Source organism: Narcine bancroftii, chromosome 1 (genome assembly GCF_036971445.1).
Source record: "Narcine bancroftii isolate sNarBan1 chromosome 1, sNarBan1.hap1, whole genome shotgun sequence".
In the NCBI taxonomy this organism is placed as follows: Eukaryota; Metazoa; Chordata; class Chondrichthyes; order Torpediniformes; family Narcinidae; genus Narcine; species Narcine bancroftii.
In genome coordinates, this window is record NC_091469.1 from 191,469,993 (window position 1) to 191,487,903 (window position 17,911).

Below are 17,911 nucleotides of genomic sequence, written 5' to 3' on the forward strand. Positions count from 1 at the left end.
GTGTTTCCCTTGGAATAGGAGAAACAGAAAGGAACTCTGTGGTGACCTGAAACAAGAAAAACTCTCTCTGTGAAAGCCAACAAGAACCCTTCTGAGTGGTAACCATTTACCTGTTAAGCACGAAAGCCTGGTGAACTTTATTAATGTTAACTTCTGTGTACGGTATAAGCATTGCCTGCAACCAGTGAGATTGGACTGTGAACCAAAGAATTTTGCTGAACTTACACACACATTACACACACTTGCGCTTAGAATTAGAAGGGGGTTAAGTAGGTTAAATGAGTCAATAGAGATAAGTTAAAGTTTGATTCTATTTTCATGTTCAAAGATAATTAAAAGCAACTTTTGTTTAAGTAACCCTTTGTCGTGGGGCATATCTATTGCTGCTGCATTTTGGGGTCCTCTGGGCTCATAACAGAGGTCATGCCATTCAAACTTCAGACAGACAGCAGAGCAGGTCAGGATTGAACACGAGTCTCTGGAGCTGAGGCAACTACTCTACCAGCTGAGCCATTGGACTGTGCATTCCACAGTTCATGAAGAGAAAGAATTTTCCCTTTAACTTTAAATATTTGACATCAGGAGTTCAGACAAAGCTAAAATCTTCATAGCAATATCCTTGGCATGTTTTTAATATGATTCAGAGTGGTGCAAGCTGACAAGGAGATTGCCAAAGAAGCGGGAAACCTTCTAAATGAGCAGAGGAGCCTATGAGTGAAGGTACACAGCTCTTTAATGATGGCAGCATAGGTAGAGTGTGTTTGGGATGCTTGCCTTCATCAGGTGGGGCAGTGAATACAAGTGTTGGGATGTCATGTTGAAGGCCACACTTGGAATATTGTGTGCAGTATAAAGTTGGAGAGGGCACACAAGGGGTTTATGAGGCTGTTGTCAGGATTAGGGAACGAGTTATTGTGAGAGACTGAAAAAGTGGACCCATTTTCCTTAGAGATTAGTAGGTTGAGAGGAAATCTTATTGAAGTCCATAAAATCAGGAGGGGCATAGACAAGGCAAATAGTGATAGTCTGATTCCTAGACTGGGAGAATCTAAGAAAAGAGGGCATAAAGTGAGGGGGTGGGATTTAGAAGGGAAGGTTGTGGGCACATGGAATGAGCTGCTGGACAAAAAGGTGAAGGCAGGTACATTAGACATCTTTAAAAATTGGAGAACTGCATGGATAGGAGGAGATTTGAAGGGCCTGGGCCTTGTGCAGGGAAGTGGGATGAAGGAAGTGGGCGTGGACCAGCCTGTTTCCCTATTCCACAAAATCCTCCCCTCCGCAAAATAACTGCATAAGGCAGATGTTTCAGGCCGAGGAAATTCAAACAATGAGCTGAATCAAAAGCAAAAGCTGTTGCCCAACCCTGAAAGAGGAGTTGCTGTAAATGGCTCAGACATGCAGGTGCCCAGAAGAAATCCATGCTAGACACTAAACAGAAAGTAGGAGTGTGCTTCCCACAGAAGGCAGAGAATGGGAGAGAAGAAGCACAATAAATATTCTTTCTTATTTTGTTTAATTTTACGGGGACACCACGGTAACAGTGCCTGACCTAACATGTGACTGCTGTGGGAAGCATGCAGCAGCTGCAGTGGTCTTTTCAGGAAGCATTGTGTACCACAGTGTTCCTTGTGCCAACTGAGGTAAGAATAGAACTAAACTAATCATTTCAGTATCTCGACAGCATAGAGCGAGTACTGCCATGCAGTACAGATGTGGAGCAGGAAATGGACAGCTAATCTGTGCAGAACAAGATTCCATGGACAACAAAGCAATATTGAGACCAGATCTTTCAGTAAAGAGAGATAAAGGTTCACCAAGCAAGGAGAGGAAGTTCATCTGCACCACAGAAACTCACTTCAATGGCCATAAATCAATGCCAACTATTAAAGTTCTGCTTGGCTAGAATTTGTTCTCCCTAAGCAATGGTATCTTATCACAAAACTCTCTCACAGAGTCAGATTATAATCTCTACATTTGTAATTTTATAACTTAATGATGCTCTTTCCAAATATTTACACATCATGACACATATAGACACATCATATCCCTTAACTCAGGGTTAGTGGGAAGAGTGAGTGTGGGGCCTCAGCTCTGTGAGGGGTGCTGGACACTCTCGGTCTTCCTTACGGTTGAAAAAATTAGAGAATTTCATGTATGTTACATTCTAAATGTAGTATTATGTGACAATAATGAGACCTTTACCTTTAACTGTCCTACAAACTCCATCTGACATCAAAGTTGGCCGTATCTAGGAAATGAAGCAAGTCGACAGGACTGGTGGACTGTAATAGACCAGCATACCTTGTGACTGCAGCTCCCTCACTCATTATCACACAGCCAAGTGGCATCTCCAGTACATCTAACATTAAACTTGTTTACCAAAACCTCAAGGCATACTGTAAAGTTCTGCTTGGACTGTGCATGGGGTGGTGCTTGGGAAAATCATAATTTTACTCTCTTGATGGCATTAGCATGGAAGGATAGATGGTACCTGTCTGAGAACTTCTGGACAAAGCTATTGGAGAATAACCATCAACAGCAAATTGAGGAAACAGCCGACATCCTTCAAGAAACTCACCAGCATGTCTGCATTTTTATGGCATCTTTCACCACCTTGATATATCCAAAATGATTTTACAACCAGATATACCTTCTTTGCAGGGAGACCAACTTGTAGCGGCATTCAATAATTTTATATAGGCATCGGGATTATATGTCCAGCCAATGAAATTATGTCCCAGTCATTTTCTGGGGAAGGATTGAAAATGGTGAACTCAATCCCCATGACTTTTAAACTTTGTGATGGAGTTATAAGGAGGTGAAGAACAACCTGACCTTTCCTGTCCAAAAACAGACTTGATTGTTTTCTCCTTTGCACATTTGCAAACCTCGCCTCCTCTGATAGCTCTGGATGAACAATGTTGCTTTAAAATCAAAGGTAAAATCAAACTGTCTTCAGTGCATGGCAGGGAATGGAATTACAGCTCTTGTGATTTCTGTTTGGTGTCCTACTTCAGGCTGATGTATCCCCAGGATTGATTTAAGCAACAGTCGTCAGACATGTCGTCATTAAGGTGAGCCTTTGAGGGTTATTTAACAATCTCCAACTAGCCTGTTCCTGATCAAGACTTTGTTCTCTATTACTTTCCATTGCTTTTATTCTTTAACACATTTGTGCCACAGCTTTCACTGAGGAATCACACAGCTCCTGAATCAGGAGTTCTTGAACCAGATAAACAACAAGCGTAGGAATTAGGAACAGGCAACTCAATCCCCCCCATCAAGCCTTTCTATCATGTAATAAGATTGTGGCTGTCCAGAATGTAAACTCTATTATCACATTCCCCTTTACTTTGGTAAAGGGTCAGACCTAAAATGTTGGCTGACAATTTCTACCCATGGATGGCTGTCTGACCTGCTGAGTTCTTCCAACGTCTGCATTTTACCTCCCTGCTTATCATTTCTATCTAATCAAAGAGTCTGCTTACCCATAACACATTTGAAAAAAAAATCTAAAACAAGTGCCAGTGCTCCAGGTACATCACTGGAGCTAACCTCAGACAATAACAACCAGCCTGAAGAATAATTAATATATCCAAGAACTATCAAGAACAACAAAATGCACTTTAGGAAAGGTTAGAGGAGAACCAAATAGTAAATGGGGCACAAAATAATCTGCAGGTGGAAATCAGTGGATCAAGCAGCATTGCTGGGTGGGGGGAGGGGGGTGGAAAGAGTTTTAGAGACAGTTTTATAACATGGAACTTTAGCTCAATTTGTTCATGCTGACCTAAGGAAGTTCTATTTGCCTGCAAATGGTCCACATCCCTCTAAATTGTAGGCAATTACAGGCAAAAAGCCTTAATCAGTATTGCTTGTGGAGAAGGGAGAGAGGCAGTGTAAGGAGGAGAGGTGAGATAGAAGCCAGCATGAAGGGTGAAGAATGATGGACAGATGGGAAAGGAGAAAGTTAGAGTTAAGGAACAGAGACAGATGATTGAGAGGTGCCCAACAAAGAGTCAATGGACTTAAATCAATGCTTTGTTTTAACACATAATAAAATGGGAGAAACATTAAATAAGAATTTCATTTCAATATTTAACAGAACCACTGACTGGGTGGATACGCATGGCAGCTGAGTTAGAGGCAATACAATTGAACTTTAAAAAAAAATTAAATACACCATAAAGAATTAAAAAACCCTCAACTTTGTCAGATTTGACTGACACATTGTACAAGAATCTTGAGAAGTGACAGCAGAGACCTGAAAACATGGATTTTGCTTTATAAATTACTAGAGAAAAGTGCAGCATTAGGGATTAGTGAATACTTTGATGGATATTTAAGATTGGTTGGTGTTGAGAAGAATGTGGCCTCTCTGCCTGTCTGGAATATTGTGGGTGGTCACTTGTCCTCCCTGTCTGAAACTTGTTTGGAAGTCACATCACCTGTCAATCAAGGTTGGATTTGCACACCCTTTACTGCACACCCTGTCGTTGGCTCATTTAATTTACCTTAGGTCATTATTGGCTTGGCGCCCAGATCAGATCTGTATATAACATTCTTTCACTCTGTCTCGTGGCCCAAGCCCTGGACATTCCTCTATGCAAATTGACTAAGGTCTAATCACTAGAAGTGTCGTGGGGAAGGTGTGCACTACACTTAAGCTGAGCCGAGGTACTGCAATAGATCACTGCTTGCCGAGAGCTGCACCTCGTTTGTACAGGGAAATGGGAGTGTGCGTGAAAGTCCCAGTACTGTAGAATGTGTACACGTGTGTGAGCGTGTAGAGTATAAGTGGTGGTCACTGGTATCTGAGTCCAACCTGGTTCCAATGTGAATGTCTGTATAGTTGTTTAGTAATAGAGTAAAATGAGTATCATTCGACATTCTCTCCTGTTTGACTCCTAGGGGTTCATTAAAGACACTTGTGTCCAGACTCATCTCTCTGTGAACCCATCGAACCCAATACTCTTCCCAAAGCACCACAGTTGGTAACAACAATAATAGCTTCTGACTATCAATAGCTTTTGTGGATTTTAGGGAGGAAGGATATGAAAGTAATTGTGAAGATTAAATTTATCTGGATTCCAAAAAGCCTTTGATAAGATGCCAAATAATCTACCAAACAAGGACAGAATAGTAGTAAGCAAGCAACAACAAAAAAATGTCAGCCAAAGGCAAAGAACAGAGAGCGAGAACAAGGTGGGAAAGGTGGACCATTGTTTTTCATCATTAATATTTATAATTTAGGCTTGGGAATCAAAAATTAATTTTCAATTGGCATCAGATTTACAGAGCTGATGACACCTTCAATCAATGGAAGGCATTAATCAATTTGCAGATTAGCCAGGTACATGGCAAGTGAGTTTCCACCTTGGTAACTATAAGGCATTACACATTGCTACACTAATTAACTATAAAGAACACTGCAGATGGGAGTATCAATGGACAAAACATGAAAGGCCTTCCAAATAGGAAGCAAATTTCTCAGATTGTATAATTCAACCTTAGCAAAAGTCGTTTTGAAATCCAGATCATTTCCATCTCCTGAATTGCTCTTATCTACACATGGTTGGTTAAAGTGACTGAGGGTTGAAACTCAGAATTTCTGCGGAAATTTGACTGGAATCTTGGTTACCCCTCAAGTACAACATTAAATATGGAAATGTTGCAAGGGTTCGGGAGAAGGAACAGGAAACTTTACAATGATTTATTGAATATCTGTCGAACAAGTCTGGTACCAGATCCCTCCAAGATTGAAGACTGGTGTGTTACAATACCTATGGATACACTAATGCGGAAGGGCTGACATACAAGATGGCAAAGTGGGAGGCAGGGCTGTGTTGAAGTCCAGTGAGGCAGCCAGGATAGCAGGAGGCTCGGCTGAAGGACGACCTGCAGCACCAAGTGGAGGGGGCTGAAGCCTCAGCGCCTACCGAATTGCGTCCTTGATTAAACCCAGAGCGACGTCGTTCAAGAGGAGGACGTTTCAGACTGTGAGAGAAGAACAGATGCAGCCGCGCTCCCGAGTTTTAACAACTTGCTGCCTGACGAATGAAGCGGCTGCAGTTCTGCTCACCGACATGGCATCATGTCAACCCGAGCGTGTCCTGAACACGGAGCGGGCGACACTGAGCAACCAACACTCGGCGTTGACTTTGCTCTTCGTGCATGCCGGAACGGAGGCTCGGCTGTCCTCACGAAGGAGAGAAACAAAAACGCTTCACGTTCGGAGTTCTGCACCTATTTACAGCAAAACCTCGACGGACATCACCGGAATGAAATGCATTATTACAACGGCAAAGGGTTCACCTGTACACACAACCGCAGCCCCCCTCTCGCTGTTACCTGGCTGTTCCACCTCATCATCTCCGAACCATAGTCTCTCCCAGGGTCCTCTGCAGCCCTCAGTCTCCCCAGCGCCAAGCGATCGGGGCCCACAGCCTGTTCTACAGGGCTTTCTCCCGGCCCGTCTTCCCTGCTTCTCCCATCCTGGGGTGAAATCCCAGGAATAAGCCGGACGCCCTCACCAGGAAACGCAAAGGAGCGGAATAGCCCCCCAATTTCAGTCTGACAAACGAGGATGGTCGGGGGGTGAACTCCGACCGTCAGCAGAAATCCAGTCTCCGGGAGCAAATGGGGAAATCATTAACGTGAAGAAAAATGAGGAGGCGGTCAAAGATGGATGCGAACAGAAGCGGCTCCCCTTTGGATTCACCAGCAGGGCGAGATCCACGGAATGGACAAGTGTTGGACTAGCCAGTGCGTTCCCCAGCTTCGCCAAGGAACGCTGCCCGGGGTCCCCTCCCCTCCCCTCCTCGCAGGCTGCCCGATGTTCAGGTGCTGCGACGCCTTCCCATCTTTCACCGTCGGACCATTTCTGCGCCCTTCGGCTTAAACGCGCGCGAAGCTCGTCCCCGCTCAATCGCCGCCGACCGTCACATAATCTCCTTTCTCCCCCTCCTGTTTTGTTTCGACGATACAAAATAATCCACGTCGGTGGACGGCGTTCGAGAGCATCACAGCATTCCCGAGGGGAGGGGAGCAGCACCACGGCGCCTTCCTCCACCGCACAAGGCGAACCCTTCTCCGTTCGTCTTTAAAAGGAACATTGTTCGCGTTGTTAATCCGCTCCTACCCCACGGACACTCCTGAATAAATTAATATTGGGTAACAGCGGATTGAGGGAAAGCTCACTCAAGTGGCAGGGGGGCAGCGAATTTATTCTAAACCAGGGATTGATCCCCCCTCGTGGGTTTGCACGTACCCCTTAAAATATTTGGGGGGCTCTTGGCTCCAGTAGCAATCACCATTCTTGACACATGGGCGAGCAATTAGACAAGAGAGGGCATCTCAGGCCACAGGGACACGAGGCTGGCCAACCCACACCATCATCCACATGCAGCCAATTCAAAGGTGAGGTGTGGTTGAATTGCATTGCCAAAGTGCAGAATGCATGGGGTCTCAAGACGTTTAATCATTCTGTACGATGGCCCGTGGCCGTAGCGAATGCACTGTTTTCATGGTTAGTGAACGGCGGGGGATGCCATTTCAAATATGCCCTTGAAGATCATTGAACAACGTTTTAATTTGGAGATAGAGCACGGCCACCAGCCTGTGCCACCCTGACCAATAAAATCCTGAGCGATTTTGGAACGTGGGAGGGAACCCAAAGAAGAACGTGCAAACTCCTGACAGCCAGCGTAATCGTTTGTTGAGGGGAAACTGGCAGACAGGGTAAAAAGTACTGCTGTTTTTGTTCTTTAACTGTTAGGATGAGGGCCACTGTGGAGTCACGTAGTAGATTTCCAGCCCTCACAGACACTACTGAGCTGGATTCGTTTCAACAATTCAGTCACCCTTTAGTCATTCTTTAAAATTCGGGTGTGATTTAGTCAAATGATTTAAATGGCCAGTTGCTATTGTCAAGTCAAGTTTACTGTCATCTGATTGCACAAGTACAACCCGACAAAGCAACGTTTGCTGGTCCTCAGTGCGTAACATGCAGACGTACAACCAGACATAACACACATGCAGACAGAGTACATGTGCAGTATTCATATGTACAAATAAATAAATATTGTGAATCTCCTTGGATGGTTAGTGTCCGCAGTTCCTTTGGTCGTTCACCAATCTCACTGCCCGTCGGAAGAAGCTGTTCCTCATCCTGGTGGTGCTGGCTCTGATACTCCTGTATCTCTTCCCCGACAGGAGAAGCTGAAAGATGCTGTGTGCAGGGTGGAAGGGGTCCTCAATGATTTTGCGCACCCTCTTCAGACAACAGTCCCGATAGTCAGTCACATAGTTGGGGGGAGGGAGACTCCAGTGATCCTCTCTGCCACTCTTTTGTCCCGTAACCACACCACACCATGATGCAGCCGGCCAGGAGTGAGTCGCATCTGATAGAGCTCCTATAGATGGTTTAGACACTGAAGAAGTTAAACCTGAAGCTGTATCAAGTCGTTTAGGCCCCAAATCTTCAGCACTTCGAAAATGTAACTTGAGGTTTAATCTTTTTACCATTAATGCCCATAGTAGTTCCTCAATACTTTAAACTAAAATTTAAAAAGTTTAAACTTGAAAACAAAGGGTTAAAAAACGGGTACTTAAAAGTCTGGCCAGAGAGGTCGAGATTACACGCCTAGTCTCTACACCATCTTGCCACCCCCCCCATAGATGGTTGACATAATGGTGGCCAGTAACTTTGCTCGCTTCAGTCTTCTCAGGCAGTGCAGTCACTGTTGTTCCTTCCTAACAAGTGAGGAGATGAGTGTTTATGATAGGTCATCCCTCCTTAGTTCAACAATCCCCCACTGGCTCCTCCCCAACCCCTCCCACCCTGCTCGTGAGTGTGTCTATCTTCCCTCTGACCTCTCAGTCCTGATGATGGGTTCAGAACTGAAATGTTGACCATACTTTTTCTCCCGCCGATACCGCTCAATTTGCTGAGTTCCTCCAGCAGATCTTCATTTCTGCTCTGAGTTCCAGCATCTGCAGGCTCTTCTGTGTCTCCAGCATAGCTCATGAAGCCTTAAAAAAAGACCTCAAGCTGACACAAATGAACAAAGTATTCCTGGCTTGGCAAGCATCAGGAATTTCCACTGTACAACAGTAAAAAGCCATGAATACTGGAAATGTCACTGAATATTATAATTACTCAGCACACCAGACAATGTGTACAGGGAGAGAAACAACAGTGCCTCATGTTAATAACCTTTTATCACAGCCCCAGATTCAGTGCTCATATCTCTGAAATGGAACTTGAACTTATGACCGTTGGGAGTGAGTCCCATTTGACAACAACTTATACAAATCTCACCACTGTGGGCAAGTGAGAATGGGTAAGCAATACCAACTTCTTTGTAGTGGGTGCATCTAACAAATTGTTTTCAAAAACATTGATTTGGAGATTTTTAAAGGTAGTGATGGTTTTCTGCTTGCAATATGAACATATGGAGTCCTTATCACATCATCATTTAATAAGCTTTAGATTTCTTTTAACCTCGTTAACCAAGAACCTTATCTATCTTACACAATCCATTTCCCATGATTGAAGGCTTCGTGCAGGAGGAGGACTTTGTCGCAATAAGATGCAAACTGATTGAATGCAATGGAGATTAAAGGTAAACAACATTCTTAATAATTAATTCTTTCTGTCAATTGTTGTTCAGAAATCTCTAGGAGCAGGCAGCAGCCCTTGATGCTGCTTTGTTCAACTTGGCTTTGCATCTTGTAAGAAGGTGACATGGAAATGTGTCACAACCCTTTTAGCTGTCTGTCACCATGGCAACAAAAGACTACAGCTGTACCATGCTGGGAGGGGTGTTGGTGAAAGCAAGAATTATTGTTGCCTTTCCAGGCATAATGCTTGCAGCCCACTGCACACCAGGATTCTTCGCCAGACCCTTTTGGGGAAACCTCAGTAATGAACTCCTCCAGAGAATAAGCACTGTGGGGAACCTGGGAAATAAAACTAAAGGTCACTCTGTAACAAGATGATGGCACGAGAACAGATTCTTTCATCTCTGTGAAGCACGTGAATGCTGGTACTCTAAAATAACAACAAACATTAGACTTATGCAGCAGGTCTGTTAACATTTGAGGCAGCTTTGGATATCAGATCATTGCTTTACTTTAGAATTGAAACAGTTTGTGATAGTTTTCTCACTATCCATGTTTCTGAAGCTCTGCCATAACTTTCCTATTTTAGAACAATAGTTACATCTTAATTGAATGCACCATGTTTTGGATCATCCTGTGTGTTTTGTTTCATTTTCACAATGGGGTCGCGTCCAGTCATTATTTCCTCTCCTATGTTACCCCTGTAGTCCTGAAGTCACACAGGAGCCAGACAAGAAGGACAAACTTCCTTCTATACAGGTCATATGTGAACCAGATGGGATTTTAACAGAAATCCAGCAGTTGCTTAGATTCAGATTTATTTAATTAAATTAATTAAAATTCTCCCCTCTTCCAAATCATTACACCAAGACTCACTAGGCCAATTATTTTTTTAAACCAAAAATAGATTTTATTCACAATAAATTATTTACCAACACAAATCTCTTCAGTTTCTTCCCACCCTTAGTTTCATATCCATGCATTTCCATCTCTGTACATTGTTACATTCATTTCTATTTACACCATTTCCACCACTGTGACACATTGCCATTACTCCCTCTTCTGTTGTTTGAGGGGCTTCCTCTTAGTCTCAGACCCTTAATGCCTAGAGAGTATTTACATTTTCCCCTGCCATCCCCTGCCTGGACATGACCTCCACCATGGTCATCAGGGCACTGCCCAATTTGTTCACCCTGTTAGGGTACCCGTCATACGTCTACAGCAACAGGGGGTCATTGTTCATGAACAATAATCTGTGCCAAGGCCTGCTGGCCAGCGGTATCGCCACCAGCAAGATGACTAGCTTTAACCCCCGAGGGAACAGCCAAGAGGAGGAGAATACCACCATTTTGGAGGCCATCCTCCTTGCCCTCAAATCCAGGGGGCTGCCTGTCTCTCACTGGCAGGAGGTCCTTCCCGAGGTACTTCACACTATCAGGCCATTGTTATGTACTGCCATCAATGCTACCCCGAAAATGAATTTTCTCCTTCCCCAGGAAGTCCATGTCAGGGCCCACCCTGCCATCCTGGTTGACATCCCCAGGGCTGGCCCTGCTACGGAAACACGTGAGGGGCTATAAAACTGACCCACTGATCAAAAGGGTCCAGTTCATCCATGTGAACTCCCAATATGCGTACTTGGAAACTGTCTCCATCTGCGACCTTGCGAAAATGAGGGCACCCGAGGTGCATTCTCATCAAACAGCACCCCCCTTCCATGGACACACACTACATATCATCACTCCCCAACCCCATCCTCACCCCAGTCACTCTGGTCAAGTCGCCACGCCCCTAGCAGGTCAACACAGTGGTGGAGGTCCAGGACTCAACAATGGCCCCAGCCACAGCATGGTAATCGGCTCTCCACCAGTCACAATGGATGAGCAGGCCAATGGACAGACTTAACTTGTGAGACTTTGTGCCCCACATCACTCCGCTGAACAAAATTAAAAAATACAAGGGGTGAATGTGGTGAACTCGCCCTGCTCTGTGACTGTACCCATGGCTCCTTCCTCTTAACCCTGTATAAAGGCTCCAACTCCATAACCCCTCCCCAGAAAGCCTGGGTCAAAGCACAGGATGACTTTCAAGTTTAATGTAAATAAACTTTTGAGTTATTGATAGCACATCACACCCTAAATTATATGATCACACCACTTAATCCCATTTTTATCTTTTAGTTTATCTTCTACAATTTAGTTTCATGCAAGGCCTTAATTGTGATCCATGTTCACTCCTGATTCAATTTTACTGTAAAATATGTGTGAAACATGCAAGTCTGCAGATGTGTAATTGCAGTAAAAATACAGAAATGATGGAGGAACTCAGCAGGTCTTGCAGCGTCCCTGGGAGGTAAAGATACCATAGAACATTACAGCACAGAAACGGGCCCTTTTCGGCCCTTCTAGTTTGTATTGAACCATTTTTTTTTTACCTAGTCCCACTGACCTGCACCCAGTCCATAGCCCTCCATATCTCTCCTATCCATGTACCTGTCCAAATTCTTCTTAAATGTTAAAATTAAGCCCGTATTTACAATCTCAGCTAGCAGCTTGTTCCACACTCCCACCACTCTCTGTGTGAAGTTCTGATAAACCTTTTCCTTTTCACTCTTAACCCATGTCCTCTGGTTTGTTTCTCACGTACCCTCAGTGGAAAAAGCTTATTTACATTTACTCTGTCTATCCCACTCATAATTTTAAATACCTCTATCAAATCTCCCTTCATTCTCCTATGTACCAGGAAATAAAGTAACCTCTCCCTGTAAAACAGTTCCTGAAGTCCGGGCAACATCCTAGTAAATCTTTTCTGCTCTCTTTCTATCTTATTGGCATTTTTCCTGTATTTAGGTGACCAAAACTGCACACAATACTCCAAATTTGGCATCACCAATGTCTTATACAACTTTACCATAAATCCCATCTCCTATACTCAATACTTTGATTTATAAAGGCCAATATACCAAAAGCTCTCTTTACAACCCTATCCACCTGTGATGCCACTTTCAGGGAACTATGTATCTGCCTTCTTAGGTCCCTCTGTTCTACTGCACTCTTCGGAGCCTTACCATTCTCTGTGTATGTCCTTTCTTAGTTACTCCTTCCAAAATGCAACACCTCATTCTTGTCTGCATTAAATTCCATCTGCCATTTTTCAAGACCATTTTTCCAGCTGGTCCAGATCCCTCTGAAAGCTTTGAAAACCTTTTTCGCTATCCACAACGCATATAACTTTAGTGTCATCTGGAAACTTACTGATCTAATTTACCACATTATCATCTGGATCATTGATATAGATGACAAACAACAATAGTCCCAGCTCCGATCCCTGAGGCACACCACTAATCACAGGCCACAAGTCTAAGAAGCATCCACCACTACTTTCTGACTTCTCCCGTCCAGGCATTGTCGAATCATCATGAATACCTAGGTCTGAACCTTCCTGACTAACCTCCCATGTGGGACCTTGTCAAAGGCCTTACTGAAGTCCATGGAGACAACATCTGTAGTCGTTCCTTCATCAACTTTCCTGGTAACCTCCTTGAAAAACTCTACAAGATTGGTTAAACACAACCTACCACACACAAAGCCATGTTGACTATCCATAATCAGTTTCTGGCTATCCAAATTATTGTATATCCGATCTTTTAGATCATCTTCCAATATATTACCTACTACTGATGTCATGCTCACTGGCCTATGATTTCCAGGGTTACTTTTGGAGCCTTTTTTAAACAACGGAACAATGTGAGCTACCCTCAATCCTCTGGCAGCATACCAGAGGCTAAAGGCATTTAAAATATTTCTGCCAGGGCCTCTGAAATTTCTACACTAGCCTCCCTCAAGGCCAGAGGGAATATCTTGTCAGGGCCTGGCGATTTATCCACCATTATTTGGTTTAAGACAGCAAGCACTTCCTCTTTTTTATTCTGTATAGGTTCCATGACCTTACTGCTGATTTTCATCACTACCCATACCTCTGTGCCCATTTCCTGACTGAATACTGATGAAAAAATACTATTTAAGATCTCTCACATCTCTTTTGGCTCCTTGCAAAGCAGACCACTTTGATCTGAAAGGAGGCCAAATTTTTTCCTGACTATCCTTTTGCCCTTAATATACCTGTAGAAACCCTTAGGATTTTACTTCACATTGTCTGCCAAAGCAACCTCGTCTTTTTTTAAAAAGCCATCCAGATTTTTTTGGGGGGGGGGGGGTTTCTTGTATTTTTTATATGCCTCAATGTTGTGTGCAGAGGAAACATGGTCTCTCTGCCCGTCTGGAATGTATGAATTGTGGGTGGTTATGAGTCTTCCCCATCTGAAACTTATTCGGAAGTCACATCACCTGTCAATCAAGGTTAGACTCTGACCACCATCTCTGCACACCTTGCTGTTGGCTAATCTAAATCACTTATTGTCTAGAAGCACAGATTAGCACTGTATATAACACCAATGCACACACATTCTTTCTCTCTGACTTGGACATTGCTGGAAGTGTCACAGGTAAGGTATGCATGAGACTGAAGCTGAACCGTTAGTGCTGCAATAGATCGGTACATGCAGAGAGCCACAACCCCATTGGCCCCCATTGTGTGTGTGTGTGTGTGTGTGTGTGTGTGTGTGTGTGTGTGTGTGTGTGTGTGTGTGTGTGTGTGTGTGTGTGTGTGTGTGTGTGTGTGTATAAGAGCACCTGTTTGTAGCACATGAGTGGGTCAAGTATAGGTTCACTATAGTCAGAGTCCATGCTAGGCCCGAGGTGAATGTCTATATCATTCCTTAAGTGAAACACTAATCGAGTACCGTTTAATGTTCTCCCTATTTGTCTCCTGTGTTATGTGTGATTATAACACTTGTGTCCAGACTTATCTGTGAACCCAATGAACCTGGTACTCTTCCCAACACCACACTCAAGTACCTCATTTGCTCTAAGTTGCCAATACCTATGATGCACCTCTCTCTTCTTTGGAAACAAATCCTCAATATCTCTCAAAAAAAAAGTTCCTTATGCCTGCAAACTTTACCTTCAATCCTGACAGGAATATACAAACTCTGTACTCTCAAAATTTCACCTTTGAAGGTCTTCCACTTACATCCCACATCCTTGCCTGAAAACAACTTATCCCAATCCAAGCATTCTAGATCCTTTCTCATTTCGTCATAATTAGCCTTTCTCCAATTTAGAATCTCAACCCAAGGTCCAGACCTATCCTTCTCTATAATTAAATTGAAAATAATGGCATTATGATCACTGGACCCAAAATGTTCCCCTTCAAATACTTTTGTCACTTGTCCTGTCTTGTTCCCTAAAAGGAGATCCAATATTGCATTCTCTCTAGTTGGTATCTCTATATATTGATTTAGAAAACTTTCCTGAACATATTTGACAAATTCCAAGCTATCCAGCCCCTTTACAGTATGGGAGTCTCGGTCAATATTTGGAAAGTTAAAAGCACAACATTATGTTTTCAGCACCTGTCTGCTATCTCTACAGATTTGCTCCTCCAATTCTTTTTTTAAATTTTTTTATTTTTTATTTTTCACACAATAAACCATACTGACCAAAATACATAGACATTTTTCTCTTGAATATATAGTGTCATTTTTTCCCCTTTTTCCCCCTCCCTTCCCTCCCTCCCTCCCTCTCCCCCCCTTTCCATTTATTCAAAGTTCAATCTATAAGATACATTAAATCCATTAAACAATGTCGTCACTTAATAAAATAAACAAGAAATTTTTATCTTTTACTTTTATATACTGAGTCAGTTCATTTCGTTGTCTTCTCCTTCTGTCATTTTAGGTGGTGGAGGTTCATGGTAGGATTTCTCTATTGTATTTCATGTATGGTTCCCATATTTGTTCGAATATTGTGATGTTATTTCTTAAATTATATATTATTTTTACTAATGGAATACATTTATTTATTTCTTTGTACTATTGTTGTATTCCCAAGTTGTCTTCTAATTTCCAGGTTGACATAATACATTTTTTTGCTACAGCTAAACCTAAACCTAAACAAAAATGGGAACAAGATCTAAACATAAAGAAAAAGAATGAAACATGGGAAAAGCTATGCTCCGGAACTATGAGAAATACAATAAACACGAGGTTACACATGATACAATATAATTGGTTACACAGGCTATACATCACACCCCAAAAGTTAAATAAATGGGACCCAACAGTATCAGACTGATGTTTTCGCTGTAAAAAGGAAACGGGAACAACAATTCATGCAATTTGGACATGTGAGAAAGTAAAAAAATTTTGGGAAGATCTAAACCAGATATTAAATAAAATCACAAAAAGCAATATACCAAAAAATCCTTCTAAGTAATATAAGAAATAAAGAATTTGGACAGATTTGGATGGAGCACAAAAAAGATTTATTATGATAGCTCCTCCAATTCTTGAAGACTATTGGACTGTCTATAATATAACCCCATGAGTGTAGTCATACCTTTCCCATTCCTCAGCTCCACCCATATAGCCTCAGTAGACCAGCCCTCTGGTCTGTCCTGCCTGAGCACAGCTGTGATATTTTCCCTGATGAGCAATACCACTCCTCCCATTCCCCACTCCCCCCCCCTGCTGATTCTATCGCGTCAAAGTCAATGGAAGCCCAGAACATTGAGCTGCCAGTCCAGCCTCTCCTGCAACCAAGTTTCACTAACGGCCACGTTGTCATAATTCCACATGCCAATACATGCTCTAAGCTCATCTCCCTTTCCTACAATTCTCCTTACATTGAAATAAATGCACCTGTGAACATTTCTACCACATTCAAGCCATTGAATTCTAATAGTACATACAATTTTCACATAATTTCTTCCCTCCTACACTTCTCTATCTGTTCTGGCACTTTGGTTTCCATCCCCTTGCAAAACTAGTTTAAACCCATCAGAAAGGCACTAGCAACCTTGCCACAAGGTTCCCTCCAGTTCAGATGGAAACCATCCGGTCAGAACAGTTCCCACCTTCCCTGGAGGAGAGCCCAATGATCCAGAAACCTGAAGCCTTCCCTCCTGCACTATGTCTTCAGCCACATTTAAGCTGCATTATCCGATTTCTAACCTCACTAGCACGTGGCACTGGTAGAAATCCTAGATCACAACCCTGGAGGTCCTGTCCTTCAACTTAGTGCCTAACTCCCTGAATGCTCCTTGCAGGACCCTCTCATCTTTCCTACTCACATCATTGGTCCCTACATGGATCACGACATCTGGCTGCTCATCCTCTCTCCTGGGACTGCTGTGAACTCATTCCGTGATAACTTGGACCCTGGCACCAGGGAGGCAACATACCATCTGGGATATTCAATCTCTTCCACAGAACCTCTTATCTGTCCCCCCAACTATGGAATACCCTATCACTACAGCTCACCTCTTCTCCCCCTTCCCTTTTTCGCCACAGGACCAAGCGCTGTGCCAGACACCTGATTGCTATGGCTTGTTCCTCCAAAATAGTATACTTGTTATTGAGGGCTGCCCTGCACTGCTTGCCTATTCCCTCTCCCTCTTCTGACTGTCACCCATCTACCATCCTCCTGTCTCCGAGGTGTGATAGTGTCCCTATAACTCCTGTCTGTCACCTCCTCTGCCTCCTGAATGATCTGAAGTTCATCCATCTTCAGCTCCCATTTTTTAACTCAGCTTGTCAGGAGCCGCAGCTGGATGCACTTCTCGGAGATGAAGTTATCGGGGACACTGCTGGCTTCCCTGACGACCCACATTCTACAAGAGGAGCAATCCCCTGCCTTGGCTGCCATTTCCACTCTTTATGACCAGAGGAACAAAAGATACGATATCTAAAACCTGCCCTTACTTGTACCTACCTGCTGAATCCTTTTTGTTTCTAGAATAGGGTGGCCAATTCTTACTTAAACTTCTACTATCCATCGCCTCTTGCCTGTTCTTGCCAAAGTCTGTTGAGCCAAAGCCTTACCACTTTGACTCAGCCCACTCAGACAACGACTGCTCCATAACAAATGTTTCAGGTCTTAGCCCTCTAGTTCAAGGTAATCTATGTTTAGTTCCACCTATCCTATAGAACAGAGCCCCCATCTTCAACCATCTCGATATTTCTCCATCAAGCTTTATAATTTTGGATCACATGTTATATCTCTCAATTTTGTGGTCAATTTTACCTTTGCTATAAAATCTGGTTGTCTTTTGCATTTTCCACACTATTTAATTCCAACATTCCACATATGACATAAAATTGTTTAATCTCACTTCAACTCCAAACACCTGGATTGGAGCTAATAGTTCAGAAAAAAATGCATTT

The 17,911-nt window shown here is 43.2% G+C and overlaps 1 protein-coding gene across 1 annotated transcript in view; it reads right to left on the reverse strand.

The window, feature by feature from the left end:
- Positions 1-7,008, reverse strand: part of LOC138736365 (ral guanine nucleotide dissociation stimulator-like) — a 152,219-nt gene extending 145,211 nt beyond the window's left edge. The window contains exon 1 of the mRNA XM_069885788.1: positions 6,355-7,008. Within this exon, the coding sequence (XP_069741889.1) occupies positions 6,355-6,375 (21 nt within the window). The 5' untranslated portion in view covers positions 6,376-7,008. The remainder of the gene's footprint in view (positions 1-6,354) is intronic.
- Between the last annotated feature and the right edge of the window lie 10,903 nt (positions 7,009-17,911).